The sequence below is a fragment of the Panthera pardus genome, unplaced genomic scaffold (assembly GCF_024362965.1).
Source record: "Panthera pardus isolate Hobbes unplaced genomic scaffold, ASM2436296v1 HiC_scaffold_23, whole genome shotgun sequence".
Classification (NCBI taxonomy): domain Eukaryota; kingdom Metazoa; phylum Chordata; class Mammalia; order Carnivora; family Felidae; genus Panthera; species Panthera pardus.
Genome location: NW_026526799.1, coordinates 2,236,529 through 2,259,401, shown reverse-complemented (window position 1 = coordinate 2,259,401; position 22,873 = coordinate 2,236,529). Strand labels below are relative to the sequence as shown.

At 60.2% G+C, this 22,873-nt stretch overlaps 1 protein-coding gene across 4 annotated transcripts in view; it reads right to left on the bottom strand.

Annotated features, from left to right (window-relative positions):
- Positions 1–911: 911 nt before the first annotated feature.
- Positions 912–22,873, bottom strand: part of IL16 (interleukin 16) — a 42,369-nt gene continuing 20,407 nt past the window's right edge. For 3 of the 4 annotated variants that reach the window (XM_053888613.1, XM_053888614.1, XM_053888615.1), the window contains exons 9-17: positions 20,282–20,369; positions 17,808–18,286; positions 14,338–14,482; positions 10,966–12,061; positions 9,434–9,602; positions 6,199–6,300; positions 3,757–4,015; positions 3,400–3,522; positions 912–1,381 (exon numbers count right to left, since the gene is read on the bottom strand). In XM_053888613.1, the coding sequence (XP_053744588.1) occupies positions 1,188–1,381; positions 3,400–3,522; positions 3,757–4,015; positions 6,199–6,300; positions 9,434–9,602; positions 10,966–12,061; positions 14,338–14,482; positions 17,808–18,286; positions 20,282–20,369 (2,655 nt within the window). In that variant the 3' untranslated portion in view covers positions 912–1,187. Of the gene's footprint in view, positions 1,382–3,399; positions 3,523–3,756; positions 4,016–6,198; positions 6,301–9,433; positions 9,603–10,965; positions 12,062–14,275; positions 14,483–17,807; positions 18,287–20,281; positions 20,370–22,873 lie in introns of those variants that run through there. The other variant, XM_053888616.1, reaches the window with a different exon arrangement.

The window sequence follows — 22,873 nt, the reverse complement described above, 5'->3', positions numbered from 1 at the left end:
TGGCTGCTTCTAGGCATTTCTTTGTCCTGAGCTTGGCAATCGGGCGTGAAGAGGTGACTGAACCACATATCCCTCTGGTTATTGACCTCATCGTTTACCAGCGTGGACAAGTTACCTGCCGTCTCCGCGTCCTGGTGCCCCCCCCCCCGTGAATACGATGGCACAAACCGTGCTCTGGAGACATTACTGTCATTAGGGAGACAGGGTCCATTGAACACCAACCCAGTGCTGGGCGCGTCCTAGGTAAGTGGTAGCAGTTTCTTTCACTCTCTCTTGCTCGCGCTGGCCCGTGCTCTTGGTACACCTGCCCGTGCCCGGAGTTTCACCTGTCCTCTGCTACCTTGCCCCCCCCACCAGGCAGCACCCTTGCGAGGATGAGTCTCCGGCCCAACCCAAACCAGTTTTGCAAATGCTGCGAGTGGTAGATTGTGTTTTCCCAAAAGAGCCCAGAAGCATCTCCCCTCCCCTCGCACCCGGGCCGGCCCCCACGGGTCAGGGACTGAGGAAGACACCTGTGTGGCTCCACAGCCAGCGGAGCGTGTCACAGGAAGGACACGACTGCCACCTGCCCCTCACTCTCCGGGGACGCTCACCCTGGCACCCGGCCGCCATGTTGCGAGGAGGTCCGGGCCACAGGGCGAGGCCGCCCGTGAGCGTCCGGGCTCACGGCCCCCACTCGGTGCCCAGCCACCAGCCAGCACCAACGGCCAGGTGTGTGAGACAACGACCCTTGGGGGGGGGGTTGTGGCCCCCAGCCTTTGAGTTGCCCTGGCTCGTGCCCAGTAGGACAGGATGGCCTGTCCTCTCCCAGCGTGCCCTCGAGGCAGGCTCACAAGAAACCCAAATGCTATCTGGGGAGTCGGCCATTCTGCCGTTCTAGGATGTGGGAAATCTGCGAAGCGGGACACGGGTTTCATATCAAACTGTAACGTGTCCGTTTTATTTACTGCACCATAGTATTACCGTTACGCTCTCTGGACATAGTCTGTAGGCACTGGCGGCCTCCCCGGCGTGACCGGGCCCTTCCCCTGGCTGGGCGTGTCCCAGAAGGTCTGGACCAGGGCAGCAGCGACCAGGAAGCGCGACTCTGCTGCCTCCCCCCTCCAGGCAGGGGTGAGCAGTGACCCTGAGAATTAGCAGTTGTGAGGGGCTGTCCGTCCCCGGCTTTGGTGTCGGCGCGGGCCTGCCTAGGGCTCCCCAGCCGCTGTGGTCCCCGAGGACTGGACGCTTCTCCTCCTGATGACGATCGTGACGGGGCCGTCAGGCAATGTCTTGATAACGTTCCAGGCTTCAAACCGCGTGAGCCCCTGCACGGCAGTGCCGGCCAAGTGTAAGATTTCATCTCCCGGCTGGATCGTCTCGCTCTGTTCCGAGGCTGCCCCTGAGAGGAAGAAAAATAGATAACAGGTTGCTCGGGTGACAGGGGGACAAGGAAGGTTACCTCCTAGCCTCGGTCTCTGGGGAGCCAGGACGGCTCAGAAGGGAACGGGGGGCCCATCCCTCAGGGGCTCGGTGCTGGATCTGGAATGGGGCAGCTCATCAAATGGTGGCTTTGAGGCTGGCATGCCAGGCTCCTGCTCTGTGGCCCTTGGGAAAGGTGTGGCCCGTCGTATCCCCAGAGGAGGGCGGCCGCGGGCAGCTCCGAGCCCAGAGCCCGGCCGAGGAGACTTCCGTGAGTCACGGAGCCCTCTGGGGGGCCGATCCCCTCCAACCTCCACGCACACCAGCCCAGCAACCTCCGTCCGCATGTGGTCTCTCCCTTCCGACGAGCTCGCCAGGCGTTGGGTGGCGTGGGGAGGGGGCCGGTGAACCCCCCAGGCACGCTGCCCCTGAACGGCCTGGAGAAGACCCCTGCGTCCGCGTGAAGAGGGATGTAATCCTATGTGGCTCCCACTCTCAAAGCTGTGTCCGGGAGGAGCGTTATCGTTCATATGGAACGCTATTCTACGGTATTCAGAAATACCGAATAAAAGATAATAGTAATGACAACGATAAGAAGTTGGTGAGATGTGCTGGGCCGTTGTACACATCAGGTTCTGCGCGGACGCCCCGCGAGCGTGTCAGTAGCCCCGTTGCGCACGCGAGGAAACCAAGAGTTCCGCAGCCCAGCCGAGCGTCAGAGCCGCTAGGTAGCGGGGTCTGGGTTTGAGCCCAGACTTTCTGGCCCCAGCGTCCGCATCTCCCGGCAGCTGGCCGGCCCGGCCCCGCAGACGCAGACGGGACGAGGGTGGAGAGTGGTCTCCCTCGGAAGCACGGCTCCCACTAGGAGCCAGGTCTCTTGACCTTGAGCCACATGCTCAGCCCAAGTCGACCTCCAAAGGGTCTTTCCCAGAGTTGGAGTAAACACGGGTTCCTGGGGGAGCCCCCCCGCAGTGACCCTCGGTCCCCCCCGGGGCCCAGCCGCCACTGCGGGGCTCCGTCTGACAAGCCCAGACACACCCCACACCTCCGTGCGGACGAGGAGCCTCGGGCCCCGGGGGGCAGTGGTCACTCAGCAGGTGAGAGGCAGAGCCGGGACTAGAACCCAGGTCTCCAGACTCCTGCCCAGGGCCCCACAACGCAGGGACTCCAGCTAGAAAAGCGGTGAAGATCCGGGGGTGGGGGAGGGGGTTCTGTGGTAGCTGCGGGCCATTCACGCTTTTCACAGGGAAACCCGAGCGACCCCCGCTCTAGTGCACCTCAACCCCGTGACGAACGAAATGTCAACATTTTTAATAAAGGCAGAAGCTGACGGGACCAGGACTGAAGGGAGCCCAGGGAGGCCGAGTGTGTGCAAGTAGAAAGTCAAGACTGTGTCCTCATTTTAAGCTCTGGTGCTTTGTTCATTATGGATTTTTAAAAAATTAAAATTAATTTTAATTTTTTAAAAACATCACATTGGGGGCGCCTGGGTGGCTCAGTCAGCTAAGCGTCCGACTTCGGCTCAGGTCACGATCTCACGGTTCGTGAGTTCGAGCCCCGGGTCGGGCTCTGTGCTGACAGCTCGGAGCCCGGAACCTGCTTTGGATTCTGTGTCTCCCTCTCTCTCTGCCCCTCCCCTGCCTGCTCTCTGTCTCTGTCTCTCTCCCCAAAATAAATAAATTTTTAAAAATTAAAAACAACCATCACATCGATTACTGCGGGTTTCGGGGCCTCACCTTGGCCCAGGCCTGCCCAGCTGAGCCAGGCCCAGGGCTCAGTCACTGGCGAGGACCCAGGGAAACAGAAGTAGTAAGGGGACGTCCGAGCCAAGGAGAACAGGCAGCAACCGCAGAATCGAGTCCCTAAATGGCCTGCCTGCCTCCTAGAGGGCATGGACTTGCAAACAGCCATGGCCCAGAAGGTGCTCAGAGGCCTTTGGGGGCCTGGCCCGCCACTCGCAGCCGGAGGGAACCCCCGAGAGCCAGACGCACAGCTCACCTTTGAAAATCCTGTTCACGGTGAGAGGCTTGTCCCCGAGCAGGGAGCCCTTGCCGCCTTCCAGGCTGAAGCCCAGCCCCGCGGACGTCTTCTCTATCGTCACCGTGTGCACCGTGGCCTCCGCTGCAGGGGAAGCACGGGGACCGTGTTAGGGACGCCCTCCCCTCCAGGCCGCGCACGCCTGGGCGTCACGCGAGCCCCGCGAAGGCTGCCGGCCGCCCTCGCACGTGCACGGGTAGACACAGACGCGGCTCCTGCCGCCCACGCGTTCCTAGGGCCGCGCGTCACTGAGCAGCCACGGCAGGACTGGCCCCACGCGGCCAGGGGGCTTCCTCCCCTGAGCTGGGGGGCACTTACTGGAATCCCCAGAAACGTCGCTGGCCACAGAAGCCGAGTTTGTAGAATCTGTGGATGAGTTCAGGTCGGGCGCGGCCTCCAGAGCCGGCTTCTGTGTGACGATCACAGCTTGCCTGGGGTCCCGAGCTTGGCGGAGGATGGCCAGGGCGTCGTTGTGCGTGGCCCCTTTGAGGGACTTGCCGTTGATGGAGAGAACCTCGTTGCCCTTCTGAATAGTTCCTTCCTGGGAGGCCAGCCCATTGGGGAACACCCTGTGCACCTGAAAAGCCACAGGAAGTCAAGACCCAGAGGTCACCGGCGTCAGATCCAGACCCTTCCGGCAGGAAGGTCCCAACCAGTCAGTCAAGGCCTAGAGGCTGCTTAGGGGAAAGAAAATTAAAATAACCGTGTCTCAAACCAGGGCTGCCGGCTCAGGACCTCCTTCGGCGGCCACCCCGAGCAGAGATCACTCAGTGATGGCCAGCCTGGTCCTCAGAACCCCTCCTAACACCGCGTCCTAGACCACATCACCACAATCCTATTTCCACCTCTCCTTCCCTGCAGCATCGCCCCGAGTCGTTTCCCTGAAGCCCCGATTCTGTGCCACGTTCATAGGCATTGTATCCGAAGAAACAAAAAAGATTTCCAAGGTCTGACAAAGTGAAGAACCCTGGAGAAAACAAAAGTTCTGAAAAATGTCTACACAGCTTAAGAAGGTATTGGAGACCGTGACACCTCCGTAAGAACGGGCAGCGGGAGGCAGCGACCCCCGACAGTGTTCCGGTACAGAATCCTTTTCTTCCGGGCAGAAATCCTCGGGCCTCCACCTTCCGCAGAATACGCTGTTTGGAGAAACGCTCACCTGGGAGGTCTGGACATTCTCAGAGCTCCTCCCGCAGAAATGCTGATCCAGTTAAAAGGGACAAGCCAGTGAGCGCCCAGCATGGCCTTGGCCGTGGACGGTGCTCAGGGTTAGTTCTTTCAATGACTCGGGAAAGGTACAGAAGTGTCCACGCCTGGCCCGCGTGCACCGCTTCCTCCTGGGGTTTGAGTGGCCGCAGCGTCTCAGGCTCGCCGGCCAAACGGGGCGGGGAGACGTCGCGACTCGGCAGACAAAGATCCCCAGTGCCATTCCCGCGGGCCGGCTCTCTCGTCCCTTCCAACAGAAAGTGGACTGCACAACCAGGGATTACAGTTCTCTGCTGTGTGCTCGGTGACAGAAATCGGGCCTCGGTGGTCCCGTGTGCTTTTGTGTGCGGTAGAGGGCCTGCTGGCCAAGAAGGAAGTCACCATTCTCACCCGGGTGACTCCAAGACGACCAGCAGGAACCGGCCGAGTCACCCGCCGGGAGGTGTGTCGTGTTTAATGCTGGCTGATGCTGAGCTGGGGGGGTCGTTTCCAGCCGGGTGAGGAAGTGCGTGCGAGTCCGCATAAAGACCACGCTGAGACGACACGGCCATCGGGCAGGAGGGCGCTCGGCTTTGGGGCCACGGAGCAGCCAGAATAACGGGGTCGGTGGGAAGGGGCGCAGGTGATACCGGCTGCCGTCTCTGGCTCTCCCCGAACAGGGGCGAGCCCCCAGGACCCGAAGCCTCGGGATGCAGCCGGGGCTGTGCTCTGCGGATCTTGCACAGGAACCGCTCCTTCTTCTGTCCAGCATGGCCCCAATGCCCCAGCCAACCATCATCGGCCTCTCTGGTGTCCAAGCCAACAGCCCCCAACTCTCCAAGTGGGCACAACCGGGGAAGCAGCGTCCTCGACAGAACGCACCTTCTTCCCAAGGCGCCTTTCCATCCGGGTGAGGCCCCCCTGCCTCGTGGCCTGGGCTAGTATCACGGCCAGGTCGTCAACCTCGAGCCCTGGCGGTGCGGCCTTCCAAAAAGGCCCGGGGTCATAAATCATTCTCGTCTCGACGTTTAGTAGTTGGCACCTTGCTGGTCTACTCGCCCCACACGAGAGACGTCGGATAAGACTTGCTTCGAATTTCTGCTGTTGTCGTTGGCCTGAAATTCTCGTAACGGGCAACGAACCATTTTGAAGCGTCCTATCCAGTGACATTTAGCGGGGTTGGAGGGTTTTTTGGGAAACGTTCCTCCAGACAGGACCTGCAACAATGCAGGCGTTAAACCTTGCGAGATTCCGAGCCGGCAGTCCTGGTGGGGCCCGGACCCCTGTGATTTTCTTAAGGTGATTCCGAATCCTTTTGGCATGTTCACGTTGCCTGGGGTAGACGGAGCCCTTCTTCGTTAAATTAAGGATCGAGACGAAGGTAGGCTATGGGGCCACACAGGCGACCGTTACTATGCTTCCTGGGAAGGGTGGGTCCCGACAGCCCCCCTTCGGAACCCCACACGGTGGCCTGGTGCCAGGCACTCCTCCGGCCCCCTGTGTGGCTGGCACGTGTTCTCGCTCCGGGGGCCACTGCCTCTGGCTCTCACGCACCCCCAGCGTCGGGCCACTCACCGTGATCACCTTGTTTTCTAGATCCGCTCCTCCTGCCAGGCTGAACCCAAGGCCGGCCCCTTCCTCTTTGTGCAACACGGTGACGTGGATGCTGTCCAGTTGCTGTGGGAGGAAACGCATACGTTTAAGACGTCCACCGCGCCAGCCTGAGCAGTTTAACGCGCGTGGGACCTCGGGCTGATTTGATCTCGAGCCCCATGGGGCTTGGCCACGTGCCAAGTGAGGTCACCTCCTCGAACCTGTTCCGTCATCTGGACAGAGAGGACTGTGCTTTCTGGAGTCCTAGGAAGCTTAGAAGAGAAAAAGCGTGTTATGTCAGGTGCGGTTCCCGTCTCCTCCCCTGGCCGCCCCGCCCTCACCCACACCTGTCCCAACCCGGCCGGGCGCCACTGGGTCGGGGAAACCCAGCGTGTGGGGTGACGCAGCTCCACCATTGCAGCGTGGGGCGAGGCCGGCCCCTGGGACACCGGCAACCCCAGGGGTCACGGCTGTTCTGCAGGGAGTGCCTGCTCCTTCTCTCTTCCTGCTCCTCCTGGGGGTAGAGCAGCACCGGAAGGAACCCAGCGGACTCCTGGCTACAGCACACGCGCACGCGCACACCCACGCACACGCACACACGTGCGCCCACGCACGCCCACGCACACACGCGCGCCCACGCCCACGCACGCCCACGCGTGCCCCCACAAGAGCCCACACACACACGCACGCCCACGCACACACGCGCGCCCACACACACGTGTGCCCCCACAAGAGCCCACACACACACGCACGCCCACGCACACACGCGCGCCCACAAGAGCCCATACACAGGCGTGCCCACGCACACATGCGCACCCACAAGAGCCCACGCCCACGCACGCCCACGCACACACGCGCACCCACAAGAGCCCACACACACGCGCGCCCACACACACGTGCACCCCCACAAGAACCCACGCACACACGCACGCCCACACGCGCGCCCCTAAGAGCCCATGCACACACGCGCGCCCACACACACGTGCGCCCCCACAAGAACCCACACACACACGCGCGCCCACAAGAGCCCATACACACACGCGCCCACGCACACATGCGCGCCCACAAGAACCCACGCACACACGTGCCCACGCACACACGCGTGCCCACAAGAGCCCACACACACGCGCGCCCCCAAGAGCCCATACACACGCGCACACACACGCACACACGCGCGCCCACAAGAATCCACGCACACACGTGCCCACGCACACACGCGTGCCCACAAGAGCCCACACACACACACACGCGCGCCCATGCACACACGCGCACCCACAAGAGCCCACACACACGCGCGCCCACGCACACACGCGCGCCCCCACAAGAACCCACGCACACACGCACGCCCACGCACACACGCGCGCCCACAAGAGCCCATACACACGCGCGCCCACGCACACACGCGCGCCCCCAAGAGCCCATACACACACGCACACACGCGCGCCCACACACACGTGTGCCCCCACAAGAGCCCACGCACACACGCACGCCCACGCACACACGCGCGCCCACAAGAGCCCATACACACGCGCGCCCACGCACACACGCGCACCCACAAGAGCCCACACGCGCGCCCACGCACACACACGCGCGCCCCTAAGAGCCCACGCACACACACGCGCCCACACACACACACGTGCGCCCCCACAAGAACCCACGCACACACGCACGCCCACGCACACACGCGCGCCAAGAACCCACGCACACACGTGCCCACGCACACACGCGTGCCCACAAGAGCCCACGCACACACACGCCCACGCACACACATGCTTCCGGCCTGCACGTGGGCTCACAGGAGCCAAAACAATCCTTCTGCGCTGTCTGGAATCAGAGAAGCTCCTTCTGGTCTTGACCCGAGGCCCCAAGCTGAAACGCATCCGGGGGGCCAGGCAGACGGCTTACAGGAGCGGACTGTGCAGACGTGTGAGATTTAGGGGTGACAGAACTGCCGGGGACCAGGCAGCACGTCCCCCCGCCCAAAGGAACCTGCTACGTGGCCGCGTAGACCCAGCGCCACCCGACCGTTCCCTTTAAGCAAAGAGAGAAGCCGGACAACCGGGCGTCAGTTCAGGTTTCGGAACATTCAGACTGTGATGATTTATCACATCCCCACGCGGATCCACGAAAATACACCTGCGCTTCCACGTGGCTCTCGGCCCACGAGTTGGCCCTCGCTGGGAGGGAACGACCTCACGTGAACAATTCACTGGCTCTGGCACCACCGGGGCACCTGTCGCGCAGCTGACTCTGCGACCCTTGGGCTTGGAGCCCCCACGACCCAGAGGGACGGAGGGATCTCACCACCCAGCTCTACCCCAGCACTGGCCCGCATCTCCCCACTTTGACCCAAGTATCCGGTTACTTGCCCTGTAAGGGGCCCTCGTCCGGCAGAAAAGCAAATGGTCTCCCAGTGACACCCTACACGAGACAGCTCTCTGTGTTCTACACACTTTTGCCTGCGCTATTTCATGTGAATGAGGCCCCGGGGGACGATGGTGCCAGGGTGCTACGGGTGATGGGTGAGTCGTAGCCCAGGGCGTCTTGTGCGGCTCAGGCTAAGCCACACCCTTGGCCTGGACAATTCCAACTAGGATGCCTCCCTAATTCTTGCAGAATCTTGGACGATTCTGGTGCGGAAAGCCTTTGCAGATCTGGGGCAACGCAGGAGGCGGCAAGCCCTTGAGCGCCTGAGCTGAGCGGACCTCAGCTCTGCCCGGCCACTTCCTCTCCACACATCTTGCGGTCGTGCTCAGAAGCCTATGGGAAGTGGCACTTTCGCAATGGCTTGAGTGACTTCGGGGGCGGGGCCTCACAAGCCCTGGAAGGAGCCCCCTCTCTCGGTGGGCAGGGGAGGCCTCCGGGGTCAGAGCTCGGAAATTCCCGCGGCTTACAACAGCACGGTGCCCTGAAGCATCTCCCGGACGTGAACGCCAGGCCGGCAGGCCGTGGGATGTGCACGAGGCACAGAACTTGGGGGCAGAAAACCTCTGTGACCTTGAGCTGAGCTCACCTGGCTCCTTTACAAAATGGCTACAAAGATGCAAGGAGCCAGTGATCGCAAGCACTTGAGAAGCCACCAAGCTCCGTTCGAGCGGCGGGTCGAGTCTCGGGGGTCCAGTGAGGCCCTGTCCCGCCCCCGCGGGCTCCGACCCCGCTCCGGCCACGGCTCGGAGTACGGCCTTGGTCACTGCGGGCGCTTGCAAAGGAAGCCTACCTTTAAGGTCGCTTCATCCAGAACCTTCACTTCCTCGATGAGCTTCTTTAACTCCTCGGCGCTCAGCAGGGAGATAACCGATTGGCCAGACTGAGGGGAGCAGTGGTCCCGGCTGTCGGCTTCCGTGGGCTCCCCGAGCCCCTCCGTGTACTCTCTCAGCTCTGAAAGGCTTTCGTACAGACACAGCGTGTGGGACGGATCAGAATATTGATGGGAGCTCACATTTAGCGCATGACCGCTCGGCGCCAGATACGGGGCTGAGCACCGATGTGCACGCTATTATTTGGCGCAAGAAATCCGAGCAGGTGCCGGCACCCCTCCACGACAGCCGTGAGGAAACTGGGGCTCCCCGAGGGTCGACGCCTCGTCTGTGGCCACATGGCTACGGAATGCCCAGATCTGGGACTCATAATCGCAGACCGTGGTGCGTCTGACTCCAGAGTCGGTGTCTCCAAACCTCGGCACCTCCCCCCGGAGCGTAGGGGACGCTTTGGACAATCTGCCCCAACGCTGGCAGCCCCGGGGCCTAGAAACACACTCCCCGCCCTCCGTGACAGCTGGCCCCGGCACCTGCGCGTCCCCCATCGGCACCTGCGTGACCCCCGTCGGCACCGAACGACCACAGACAGCGCCCACGCAGCCAGCATCTGGCCTTCCGTTTTCTTCGGAACTCGTTTTGATATTTGTAGCCGGGTTTTTCCAGCTACACCTCATATTTTGCAGGAAACCGTGGTTTCACCGACAGGAAACTACGGCTCCCTCTGGCTGGCAGATCTTTACCGCCAGCAGGGGGAGACGTCCCGCGGCAGTAAATTCTAACGGGGAGCCTCGGCGAGAGCTCCCGGCCGGGCACCCTCAACGTTACGGGGTACCTCCACAGCTGCCCGCTCTGGCTAGCGACCCGTGCGTCGGTCTGGCCGTCTAGACCCTGCTCTCAGTGTTTCCAGGGTCACCCCTGCTCCTTCCCAGGCTGTCTGCAGCGGCTGCCACACGAGACGTCAGGGTCAGCGGGTCCCAAGCGCTTGCGGGCAGTATCAGAATAAGAAGTAAAGCCGGGCAAACGCAGACTCGTTCTGATCCGGGACGGGACCGTGGGGAGACCCCCTCCTAATCTCAACTGAAGAGCGAACTGAGGGGGTCAGGGAGTCAGCGCCGGAGCCGGACCCCCCGGCACCCGGTTCCGGGGGCCTGAACCCCCGTGCGGGGTGGGCCTGGACTCCTTCCGGGGCGGGGACGGGGGCGGCCGTCACCTCCCGGCTCCAGTCTGGCCTTCCCGAGCAGGAGCATTCGCTTTCCAAACCTCCGTGGGCCACCGGCGCCTCCCCCGACCCCATCCCTTCCAGAACAGGTGCCGTGAGACTCCTCCTTCGCAGGGAACGTGTAACGCTCACGCACACGCACAGAAAAGAGCAGGCAGAACGGCCCTTCGGTACCCCCGAGACCAAGTTTCAAGGACACGCGCAGATGCGAGAGAAAGGACGATGGGGAAGCAGAGAAGACGGGAGGGGGAGGCGGGCACCGGCCGTACTCACTTGAGGGAGAACCCCATGTCCGAGGCAGGCGGTTCTGCAGCACTGGTCACGGCCGGGGCGTCGCTGGCCGACGACGCGGGACAGCCCCCGTCCTTGGGGGTGCAGGCAGCCTGGCCCCAGGAGACAGAGGACGGGAGGCACAGCAAGGACTTCATGACAGCCGACGACACCCGGCTACTGATGGAGTAGAGCTGACTGGTCTTCTCGCCCGGCGGCTTCACCTCGCAGGACTGGGTCCTGGACAGTGGGAAGCTTCGTGCCCGCTGGCCGGGCACCTTGACCACCGGGCCTCGAGGTTCCTCCGCGTGTGTCGACAGCAGCCTCAGGAGAGGGTCGGGGTCAGGGAGGGGGGCTTTCTGGCTGGACTGCCGTCCCGGGAGAGGGGACCCCGACGCACCGGGGTCCCCGGGCTCAGGGTGGGTGGGGGGGCCCTGCGGCACCTGCTCTTGCTCTGGCTGCTGCTGCTGCTCGGAGGTAGGGGCGGCCCCTCGCCCCGAGAGGCCAGAAAGCCGACCTCCCTCTCGCTCCCCCGGGGGCCGTGCTGCCTCCCCGACGGAGGCCTCGAGGCTCGCTCTCTGGGCTCCTCTGCTGGGCAGCTGACAGGAGCCGAAGGTCTCAAAAGAGCTGATTCTCTGCTTGATGGAGGAGAAGGCCCGGGTGGGCGGCCCCGGGGGGCGCTCCCTGGAAGCAGGTGCCGGCTGGGTGGGGGAGGCCGGGTCGGGCGGCCGCCTCGGGTCTGCAGCACGCGTCCTCAGACTTTTCAAGCTGTGGCGGAACCAGGCCGGCTTGGGGGCCACGGGAGGACCCTTCTTCACGGTGCCGCTGTCCACCGACTTGCAGACCTTGGGGGCAGCACCGGTGGCGCCCGGCTCCGGCGGGGTCCCGTCCGGGCGGCCCTGCACCCTGTCTTCTTCGCCCAGACTGGCACTGGGCTGCAGCGGCCTGTGGCCGTGGCCGTCACTCATGATGGGGCTGAACAGGTTCTTGATGCAGTCGGAAATTCTCACCCAGGGCTCTTCAGCCGTGATGTCGAGGCTATAGTCCATCCGGGCCTGCCTCTTAAGGAGCGGGTGTTTCACCGGGGATGTTGGGACCCCTGCAGCGCAGAAACATTGCCCCTGAGTTCTAGTCTCAGAGCGAGACGCCAAGGAGGCCTCGGGGGCTGGGGGGGCGGTGAGTACCCACGCTGGGCCCTGGGGCGTAAGCCCCCACTAGCAACCCCTTCAGAACCACAGTTAGCTTCTCAGCATTTCAGGGCCGGACGCGTTTGCAGGGCGCCTCTGGGCCTCTGTCTGGCATCTCACAACTGAGGAATCCAGCATTCGGGAGGGTAAGGGACCGCCTGCTGGCCCAGCCAGGGCGAGACCCCAACCGCTGGTTCCTTGTGCCCTTTCCGTGGCTCCAAGCAGCCCGCCAGCAAGCCGTCACAAATGGAAAAGCCAAAGCAATTTGCCTACCTTCCCAGCTTTTCAGCCCCAGCTCACGGATTGGTGGCCGTATCCGGTTTGGACCGCCCGCCTTGTAAGAAGCAGCGAGGATGGGCCTTCAGAGGGGGCGCACCCGGCCACCTTGGTTCTCCGCCCCCCTCGCCGGTCAGCATCTTACATATTTGCGCATCCCTTCTAGAAGGCTGGGGACGCTCTCTTACCCAGGGACAGAGGGAGGCCGGCCTCCGAGCCCCACACAGCAACAAGGCCAAGTGGACGGGTGACCCTTCCGTGGCCCCCAGGCCCGCCCTTTCCCTGGTTAAGAGGCTGTGACTCTGGATTTGCGCTCTGGGGAGGGGGTGGTGAGGGGTGACACGGCCCAGGGTGAGGAGGACTGACCCTTGCTCTCCCCTCGTCCCAGTGCCCGGCTTCAACGAAAATAGACCGTGAGAGCCTTAGTTGAGCCCCAAAGATACCAGAGGCGCCCCGCACAGTCGGGAAGACGTGCGTGGTTACTGCCGACTCCAGGGCTCTGCCGAGGGGGCCCGGCCCTCCTCGCCCGGTTCTGGTTCTGCATTTAAAAGTCGCTCTGCTGCAAAGGGCTGTCAGAGGCTCCGTGGTCAGAGCATCCGCCCGCAAGCCCTCTGCACGCTGGGGTGAGGCTCTCTTGCAGGCAGAGCACTGAGGCGTTCCCTACCATGTTCCTCTATCGGGGTGACTAAGGGAAGGCAGAGTGCGGGGGGGAGCCGGCAGCCGTGGGGCACCTGCTCCGGGCGAGACGGGCCAGACGTTTCCACCCATAACGCCCCCCGACCCTCCAGGAGCCCATTCGTGTACTTTTCATGTAGCGTTTCTCAGAGAAGCCATCTGTGTGGCTTGTAGCCTACAGAGTTTTTTCTCTGCCACTAGCGGGGGCTCCTTGGTGGCAGGAGCCGGTCAGCCCCCTCTCTCTGTCCCCCCACCCCTGCCTCCGTCCAGCACCTGGCACTGAGCCGCACGAAGCCGGCGGGCAATGCACGTCTTGCTGATGAGTGGTTGCAGCTCAGAAAAGCAAAGAGGGCTGTCCGGAGGGGCAGAGCCGGGTGTCCCACGGGGGTCTTCCTGACCCCAGGTCCTGTGCCCGTTCCAGCAGGCCACAGGCTGCCACCACACACGCAGCCCACGTCTCAGCAATGGCAGGGCCGCCACGCGAGCACAGCCACCCCCACGGGCACAGCGCCCGCCAGCACGAGCCAAGCTGCCCGCAGCCAGGACGGGCTGGACGCTGTGTGAGACAGCCGGTCACCATCTGTCCCCCAGCTGACTGCCCACTGCATCGTCAGCCTGACCACGAGCTCCCCAGACCGGCAGTGACCCCCTGTCCTGCCGTCCGGGCGCCCCAGGGCTCCTGCCTGCTCGTCAGCCTGAGTGCAGCTGCTGTGTCCATGCTCGGGGTCAGAACCCTACGTTTCCGGGGTCAGAACCCCCCCCTCCCAGGGTCAAAACCACCCTTCCCTGGGGTCAGAACCCCTATCCTCGGGGTCAGAAACGCCCCTCCTCGGGGTCAGAACCCTACATCCCCGGGGTCAGAACCCTCATCCTTGGGGTCGGAAGCCCCTCCCCAGGGTCAGAACCCTCCCTCCCTGGGATCAGAACCCTACATCCCCAGGATCAGAACCCCCCTTCCCAGAGTCAGAACCACCCCTCCCCGGGGTCAGAACCCTACATCCCTGGGGTAAGAACCCCCCCTCCCTGGGGTCAGAACCCTACATCCTCAGGGTCAGAACCCCCCTCCCCAGGGTCAGAACCCTACATCCCCAGGGTCAGAACCCCCCTCCCCAGGGTCAGAACCCCCTGTCCCTGGGGTCAGAACCTCCAACCTCAGGCCAAACCCACAATCTTACCTCATTCCCCGGACCTTTACCCAAGAGGTCCTTCCTTCCAGAAGACCGAAACGAAAGCCTACCTGGGCTGGCTCCTCTCCTCCCCGGCTCGGCCTCCGAGGACGGGCCCGCCGCGGGCCCCGGGCAGCAGGCGAGGGCGCGGGGGGCTCTCCCCGCCGTGTCTTCCTGCCCTGGCGGCCGAGGCGCTGGCGGCAGCCCGCTGGCTTCCTGTAGTGTAAACAGGAAGTGAGGCCACGTGCAGGCGGTGGCCTCCAGCCGTCAGAATGCAAGGTGCACCCGGGCTGGAGAGCCCCCTGAGGTGCTCCCACCACAGGTTCCCCGGCGCCCTGGGCCACCCGCGTCGTCGGAGGCCCACCTCCAGGGCACACCCCTCCTTATGGACCGTGAAAGCCCCCCGGCCCCCGGGACAGGGACAAGAAGCAGGGATGTGGAAGGAGCCTGGCCCCGCCGCATTTGCCCCTGCAGCCAGCTGGGCCACCGCCCCGGTGGGGGAGGGCGCGGGGGGCCGCCAGTCTTAGGACAAAATGGGAGTCGATCGCCTTCTGCACCGTTACGCGCAGTGATGTTTCGTAGGCGCGTTGGGAGGACGACGGAGCCTGGGGACCCGAGCCATCGCCTGCCCCTGCAGCACCTGCCCTGGCCCCGCGTCCGCCCAGGCAGACGTGTTGTCCCCACTGAGCCCCACGCGGTCCCGGGCTCCCTCATGAAACAGCCTCGGGACGAGGCGGACGGGGCCCCACGCGCCCGTCTACCACCTGCCCGGAGTTGGCCCGTCTGCGCGGCACCAACGAGATGCTCCTGGGGCCCGGAGGAAGCAGAGAGCTGAAGGAGGCGCCCCAGAGAACTGCTTTCTGTCTGGTTCTCGAACAAAGAGTGAGAATTTTCCAGGCAGAGAAGCAGAACAAGAGCGCTCCAGAGAGCCGGACACCCGCGGGCAGAGCAGCAGCAAGAAGCCGGCCGCGACAAGAAGAAGGACAAGAGGGGGGTCACCAGGGCGACACCGTGGCCGCCTCTGTGTCCTTTCGGTCCCGAGTCAGGCGGATGGCCAGCTGGCTATTGGACGAGGCCACAGGCTTCCTCCTGAGACGAAGGACGGAAGGGGGAACAAACGCATTGCTTGGGACTAAAACAGAAACGGCAAACGTCCGGGGCCCGAGACTAACACCTACGTTGGCAATGAACGGTCTTCGAGAACGTGAGGGCTACCAGAGTGAGAAGCGTGTTCGCAAAGCATCGCCCCCGCCCAAGGTCCCGGTCGGAGAACGGAGCTCGGGGAGAGACCAAGCAACCCCGGAGTCAGAGCGCTCCTTGAACTAGACCTTTGAAGGAGCAAGGCTTGGCCATGGCGTTCAAAGCTTTACGTACTAGGCGGGGGGCTAGAACTTAGCTTCGCTCCTCTGGGGGCTCCTCAAGGTGACACTTATCCCCGTCCACGAGCTGCTGACAGTGTTACAGGCTGACACTCAGGTACCGAGCCCAGTACTCAGAGCAGACACAGACCTCGTCTGTTGTTTTCATTGTCCCTTCTGTGAGGGAGGTGCTTTTTTCTTTTTTCTTTTTTTTTTTTAAATTTTTTTTAACGTTTATTTATTTTTGAGACAGAGACAGAGCATGAATGGGGGAGGGGCAGAGAGAGAGGGAGACACAGAATCGGAAGCAGGCTCCAGGCTCTGAGCCGTCAGCCCAGAGCCCGACGCGGGGCTCGAACTCACGGACCGCGAGATGGTGACCTGAGCTGAAGTCGGACGCTTAACCGACTGAGCCACCCAGGCGCCCCTATTTATTTTTTCTTAAATGGCCCCTGAATTCAGCTCAGTTTTACTCACGTTTTCCTCCAAGGGGTCTTCCCTAGCACGGTGCTCGGCAGGCGACGGAGAGAGAGGGGAAGGGAGGAGAAAAGCATGGGCTTACAGGGGAGACGGGGGGGGCGGGGATTTCAGTGATGGTTTGAGCTCATTAGATGGGAGACAATTGGTCTCCCCGAGGTCATTTTGGTTGTGGAAGTTAAGTCCCCATGAGTTACAGGACGGGTGAGGCTTGGGGGTTGTCCTGGGGAGGAAGGACTGCAGGGGGTCGGCGGGGAGAAAAGGACAGACAGATATTGTACACTGGGGCCACGGAGGGACACATCCAGTGAGAAGTCCCCAGAAACTGTCGAGGGAACTTGAAGAGTGACATCCAGCTTTGCGTCCTGGTTTTGCCATTTCTCTGCGCCCTGCCCCTGTCCTGGCAAAGCCGCCCCCCCTTTTCTCCAGGAACAAAGCAAAGAGCCTGGCTCCTCAGCCTGTCTGTCCCTCATCCGCCCTTCTGGACCCACAGGGAAATGCGACATTTGCCTACGGGGGGTGGGGCAGGGGGGGGACCGGACCCACCTGGACAAGCCCACCAGGTGTGGCTAGGGCAGCCACATCCTGCAGCTCTCCGCGGGACCGTGCTTCCTCCTTCCGTCCCTGTCACCCTCCCTCTCAGAACCTTCCTCCCCCACCTGCCCACCCCACCGCTCCGGGGGGGGGGGGGCCTTCCGTTCCCAGAGTCTGTCATCAGCCCCAGTCACAGACGGGCGGAGGAGTGTCCCGGGGCCCCACGCCCACCTGCCCGGCCAAGGCGGGGATGTGACAGGCAGCGTAGCTGGGGGTCGACCCACTGGCAGTGGGAGCTTGCGCTCAGTCCACTCTTTTCGTGGTTGAGACGGGGGGCAGGGATTTCAGTGATGGTTTGAGCTCATTAGATAGGAGAGAATTGGTCTCCCGGTGCTCGATGGTGCTCCCGGCCGTCAGTCCGCCTTCCCCTACGGGGCGGCGAGGGGCAGAGGAAGGAAACTGAGGTCCTGAACAGATGTGATGGAGGGACAATCACAGCGATGACGCTCATGCACCTGAGGTTTGCTAGGTGGCTCCGTTTAATGGGCACCACAGCCCTCGCTGGGAGCCTCTATACAGCCCCAGTGAACAGCTAAGGAAACTGAGGCTCCGAGAGCTTGGGATCCCCCCCCAAGCCGCACCTACGAGGAAGTGGGTGGGCAGAGCTGATTGGGAAAGAAGCCCGAAACAGTTTCTCGCCGTCACATGGGTCGACTCGCTAATGACAGACGCCAGCTAGCTCTTGGCGACTTCGAGCCTCACGGTAGGCCAATCTCCCAGCAAAAGCACCACGCCTGAAGAAGCGTGTGCGAAACACCCCCTGCCCGCCCGGCACGGAACGGCCTTCTGGGGGCGCTGCTGGACTCCATCGTAAATTCCAGTATATTTTGGAAGGGAGCCCGGAGGCCAGCAGCAGGAACGGGGCTTCCGTTCTGGGCCTGGCAAGCCTCGAGTCCTTGCACAGGCAGCCCTAGGCTTGAGCTGAGCCCCTTCTGTTTGACGGAGCAGGAGAAACCTTCCCTCCCCGGGGCCACCACTGCTGCTTGGTGCTCGCTCGGGAACCACCGTGCAAAACAGCGAAATGAAAACAACCAACGACAACCACAAAACCAACCGCTCCTCCCGGCTCTGGCGCTCGAGAGAACATTCGACCTGTCCGGCCCCTCTCTCACCTGGCCACACGCCGGCAAAGTGGGCCCTGAAGGGCATGGGGAGTTCTCTCTCTCTTCCAGACTCTTCTGAGGGTCGCTGTCACTTTTAAAGTATTTTCTGGGCGGAGGCTTGGGCTTGGAGGTCGTGGGTTTTCTCACCAAAATCTCGAAGGATTTCTTCAGTCTCAGCGGTGGGTGGCTGTGCGGGAACCCAGGGCGGGGCGGGCTCTCCTGGGGCGGCTGGGACGGAGCCACGGGAAGCGTCCCCGGCTCCTGCACTGGGGACAGGCTCGGGCTGGGCGTGTGGACTTCCGGGTCGGAAGGCTGCTGCTCGCTGCCGCTGACGGGGCTTCCCCCGGGGGACCCGGACACGTAGCTGCTGTCGCTGCTGGAACGGATCATGACCTTCTGAGCCCTGCGATTAGGGCCTGCTGAGTTCCTCTCTCTCTCCTTCTCCAAGGTCGGCCGCCCATGCCAGCTGCTCTCCAGCCTCGGGACACCTGCAGGGGAAGCACGAGGAACCCCCACAGCTGGGCTTGGGAGGCAAACGCACCCTTGGCCGCGCTCCCGACCGCCCCGGGCTGCACGCTGCACCCCGGGCTGTCTGCTTCCCATCTGAGGTCACTGGGGATTTGGAGCCCGGCCGTCTCGGGTTTGTCCCAGAAAAGCCGTATGACTCCAGCTTGGGAAAAATCACTCAACCTGAGTCTCCGTGTGATGGGCATGGAGACGTGTCCCCAACTTGCCCGTCAAAGAAGGGCTCGCTGTCCCACCTGTGGAAGGGCTGGTGGCAGATGCCTGCCACTGTCCGCCCCTCTAGGGACTGCCTACAGGAGCTGTCTCCCCAAGGCGAGCTCGCGTCCGATGACCGACGGAGATGGGCTCTAAAGGGGGGGTGGGCGGGAGCGTCTGCCACCAAACCAGACAATTCTAATGTGTCTTTTAGCTCCACAGTTCCAGGGCTGAAGCTGGCATCTCAGCTCACCTCCTCCCTCTGCCCAGCCCTCTTCTCTCCTCCCCTCCACGGGCTCCAACCCCTTGGACCCCTCCGAGATAGCACCCTGCATGCCAAGCTGGCCTCCTGGGAAACCCAACCAGCAAAACTCCATCTTTTCACCTGTAAAATGGGGATAATAGTTATAGGGTCACCGAGCTTGTTTTGGGGGCTCAGCATCAAAGAGAGAGAGGACACCGGCCAGTGTGCGTTGAGCCTTGTAGCAAGAGGATACCGTTTCCTCCAGCTGAGGACGAATCGACAGCTTCAGGACCACACTTTCTTAGCCATAGTACCCTTTCTCTTCCCTCCCATCCAGCCTTTCTTCCTGGGTCATCCCCGCACACACACCCATTCTCAGCACCGCGTCCGTCCACACAATCCTGAGAGGCCCTTTTCTGTAGCGGCAAACCGCCCCCCGTGTGTTTCTTTTCTACAATCAGAGCTCAAAGGAGTGGGAGCAGACTGAGACCCAGCCTCTTGCTCAGATTCCAGCTCATTCTGGAAGGCCAGGAGAGCGAGGAGAGCCCCGTGGAAGAGAATCCTAGACCTTAGGAGAAAACCAAAGTCAGCCAAGCTCACGGTTTGAATCCCCGATGAAGAACAAGATTTCTTTTGCTTTTTCCTGGTCATAAAATAATGCAGCCTCATTAGAAGGAACTCGGCCCCAAAAAGAAAGAAATGAAAGTGAAGATCCACCTGCCGTCCGATCCACTGGAGAGAACCACTGTCCAAATATGGGTGAGTTTCTCAGTGATATTTTCCCGAGCATGAATGTTGAGTGGGTGGAGAGGGTAGAACCTTTTCTCTGAACGCTTTCAGCCTGTGTAGCCTCCTTGTCAATATTTGCATGTTGTTCTATCACACACTCCACGATGGCTTGGCCGATGCCCCTCAGCCGAGCACAGAGGCCGCTAGCACCCAGGGACTGAAGCCAGTCGACCTGGTTCCCGTCCAGATGCTCTGTGCACCACACAATGTGATTTTGGGTAAGAGAGCCTCTCAGCGGCCCGCTTTTTCCTTAGAAACGTGCATAAAAATTATATGTAAGGATCCAGTAAAATAATGCATGAATTAGTTCCAGTGTCTGACATGACAAGGCCTTAAGAAAGATTAGATATTATGTTATTAGATATTTTTTCTAAAGAGTCTATTATTATGAACTTGTGATTGAAAACTCAACTGTGTATAGGGGCAACTGCCAATGACAGCCTGGTATAAGATGACAGGGGATGGCGGGAACAACAGAGGCCAGAGGAGTGCCGGCCCAGTGAAGAAACATACAAATTCAGATGCTTCGAACATCGTGTGCCTCCCCAACAGAGCAAACACGTGAGCCGAGCTCAGCTGGTAGGCTGCTAGCTTTCAGCCTTTGTCCACGTTGCAGGCTCGTCGGTGATGTGACAGTCACATCGCTGAGGTAGAAGGCAAGTCAATGGCTCAACCCTGAGCTGTCTAAGAAGGCAAAGATGTTCAAGTCAAAGTTCACTGTTTCTCTTACCTTCCAGGCTCCACTGATGCCTCTCCTTTCCAAACTTGACGTTCTCCACAGCCTGGGCCACAGCTTCTTTGAGTTGCATTTCAGACACCTAGAAAATACCGGTCACCTCCTCAAGTAAACGGCAGCAACGTCTGCATCAGGCTCTGAGTCCTATAGCAGCTCCCAAGCGTGGCCCCTGGATGCCAGGATCTGTCCTTCCAACCCACTCTGCAAATAGCTGACAACGTCCACTTCTAGAAACACCCTGTTGATTCCAGGGCATCAGTGGTTCTCTAGTGTATTGTCAGTAAAGTCCAAAGTCTGTCAATAAAGGGGATCCTGAGGTGGCCACTCTCGACTCTCCAACCTTCTCTCCATGGCTTGCTGAAAACCTCCAGGCAAAGTTACCACTTGACAGTTTACCTTTTGGAGCATTCCACTCTCGGCAGTGCTGCCATGACATCATCATCACTATCTTCATCACCATCATCGCCATCATAATCACGATCATCATCACCATCATCACCACCATCATCACCATCTTCATCACCATCATCATCACCATCACCACCACCATCATCACCACCATCATCACCATCATCACCACCACCATCATCATCACCATCATCTTCATCACCATCATCATCATCACCATCACCACCACCATCATCACCACCATCACCACCATCATCACCATCATCACCACCATCATCACCACCATCATCACCATCATCTTCATCACCATCATCATCACCACCATCATCACCCATCATCATCATCATCATCATCACCACCACCATCATCATCACCACCACCATCATCATCACCATCATCATCTTCATCACCATCATCATCATCACCATCATCACCACCATCATCACCATCATCTTCATCACCATCATCATCACCACCATCACCCATCATCATCATCATCATCATCACCACCACCATCATCATCACCACCACCATCATCACCATCATCATCTTCATCACCATCATCATCATCTTCATCACCATCATCATCACCATCACCACCACCATCATCACCATCATCATCATCATCATCATCATCACCATCATCATCTTCATCACCATCATCATCATCACCATCATCATCACCATCATCATCTTCATCACCATCATCATCTTCATCACCATCATCATCATCACCATCACCACCACCATCATCACCATCATCTTCATCACCATCATCATCATCCCCATCATCATCATCATGATCTTCATCACTGTCATCATCACCACCATCATCACCCATCATCATCATCACCACCACCATCATCATCATCTTCATCACTACCATCATCATCACCACCATCATCATCATCACCACCACCATCATCATCACCATCATCATCACCATCATCATCACCATCTTCATCATCACCACCATCATGATCATCATCATCACCACCAGCATCATCATCATCATCATCACCATCACCATCACCATTTTGCTTTAACAGGTCACTAACAGTTAAGAGTATGACTTTTGGAGCCACAGTATATATAAAGAACCCCTACAAATCAACAACCAAAACCAAACAGCCCAACTAAAAAATGGGAAAAGAACTTGAATAGTCTTTTCTCAAAAGAATGTATACAGATGGCCGGCGAGCACCTGAAAAGATACTCAACATCACTAATCACTGGGGAAGTGCAAATCAAAACCACAATGAGATACTGCCTCACACCCATAAGTGCTATCAAAAAAACCAGGAAACAATATGTGTTGATAAGGATGTGAGAAATTGGAAGCCTTGTGTGCTGCTGGTGGGAACGTAAAATGGTTCAGCTGCTGCGGAAACGGTGTGGCGGTCCCTCAAAAAATTACAAATATAATTATCACTTGGCCCAGCAATTTCACTTCTAGATACATGCCCAAGGACAATGGAGAGCGGGGACTCGAGTAGGTACGTGTACACCCCTGTCCAGAACAGCATTATTCACAATAGCCAAAGGTGACGCAACCCAAGTGGCCACTGACACACGAGTGGATAAACAAAATATGGCACGTACGTACAACCGAGTGCCATTCAGCCTTAAGGATATGCCGACGTGCGCTACAACGTGGAAGGACCTTGAAGACATTTTGCTGAGTGAAATAACTCCGTCACAGAAAGACAAGTCCTGTACGATCCCACTTACAGGAAGTACATAGAGGCGTCAACACTGTAGAGACAGAAAGCAGAATGCTGGTTTCCAGGGGCTGGAGAGAGGGCGAATGGTGAGCTGTTTAATGGATACAGAATCCCAGCTTTACAAGAGGAAAAGCGATCTGAAGGCGGCCGGTGGTGCTGGTGTCCACCCCCCTCATGCCATTGAACTATACGCTTGCGAATGGGGAAGATGGTCAGTTTCATGTTAGATGTATTTTACCACAAGGACCGGGTAATAACGATACGTGAATCGCCGACAGCGCTGGGCACGTCGCCCGGCAAGTGGCAAACTCTCAGTACAGGAGAGTTAATATCGCCGGCAGTTCTGCAAGGGCAAAGACCGCTCCCCAGTTTCAGAGCTGGACACCAGGGGTGCTGGGAGATCAGATGAATGTCCAAAAGGTCACTGCGAGTGAGACAGGAGCCCGGCATCCCT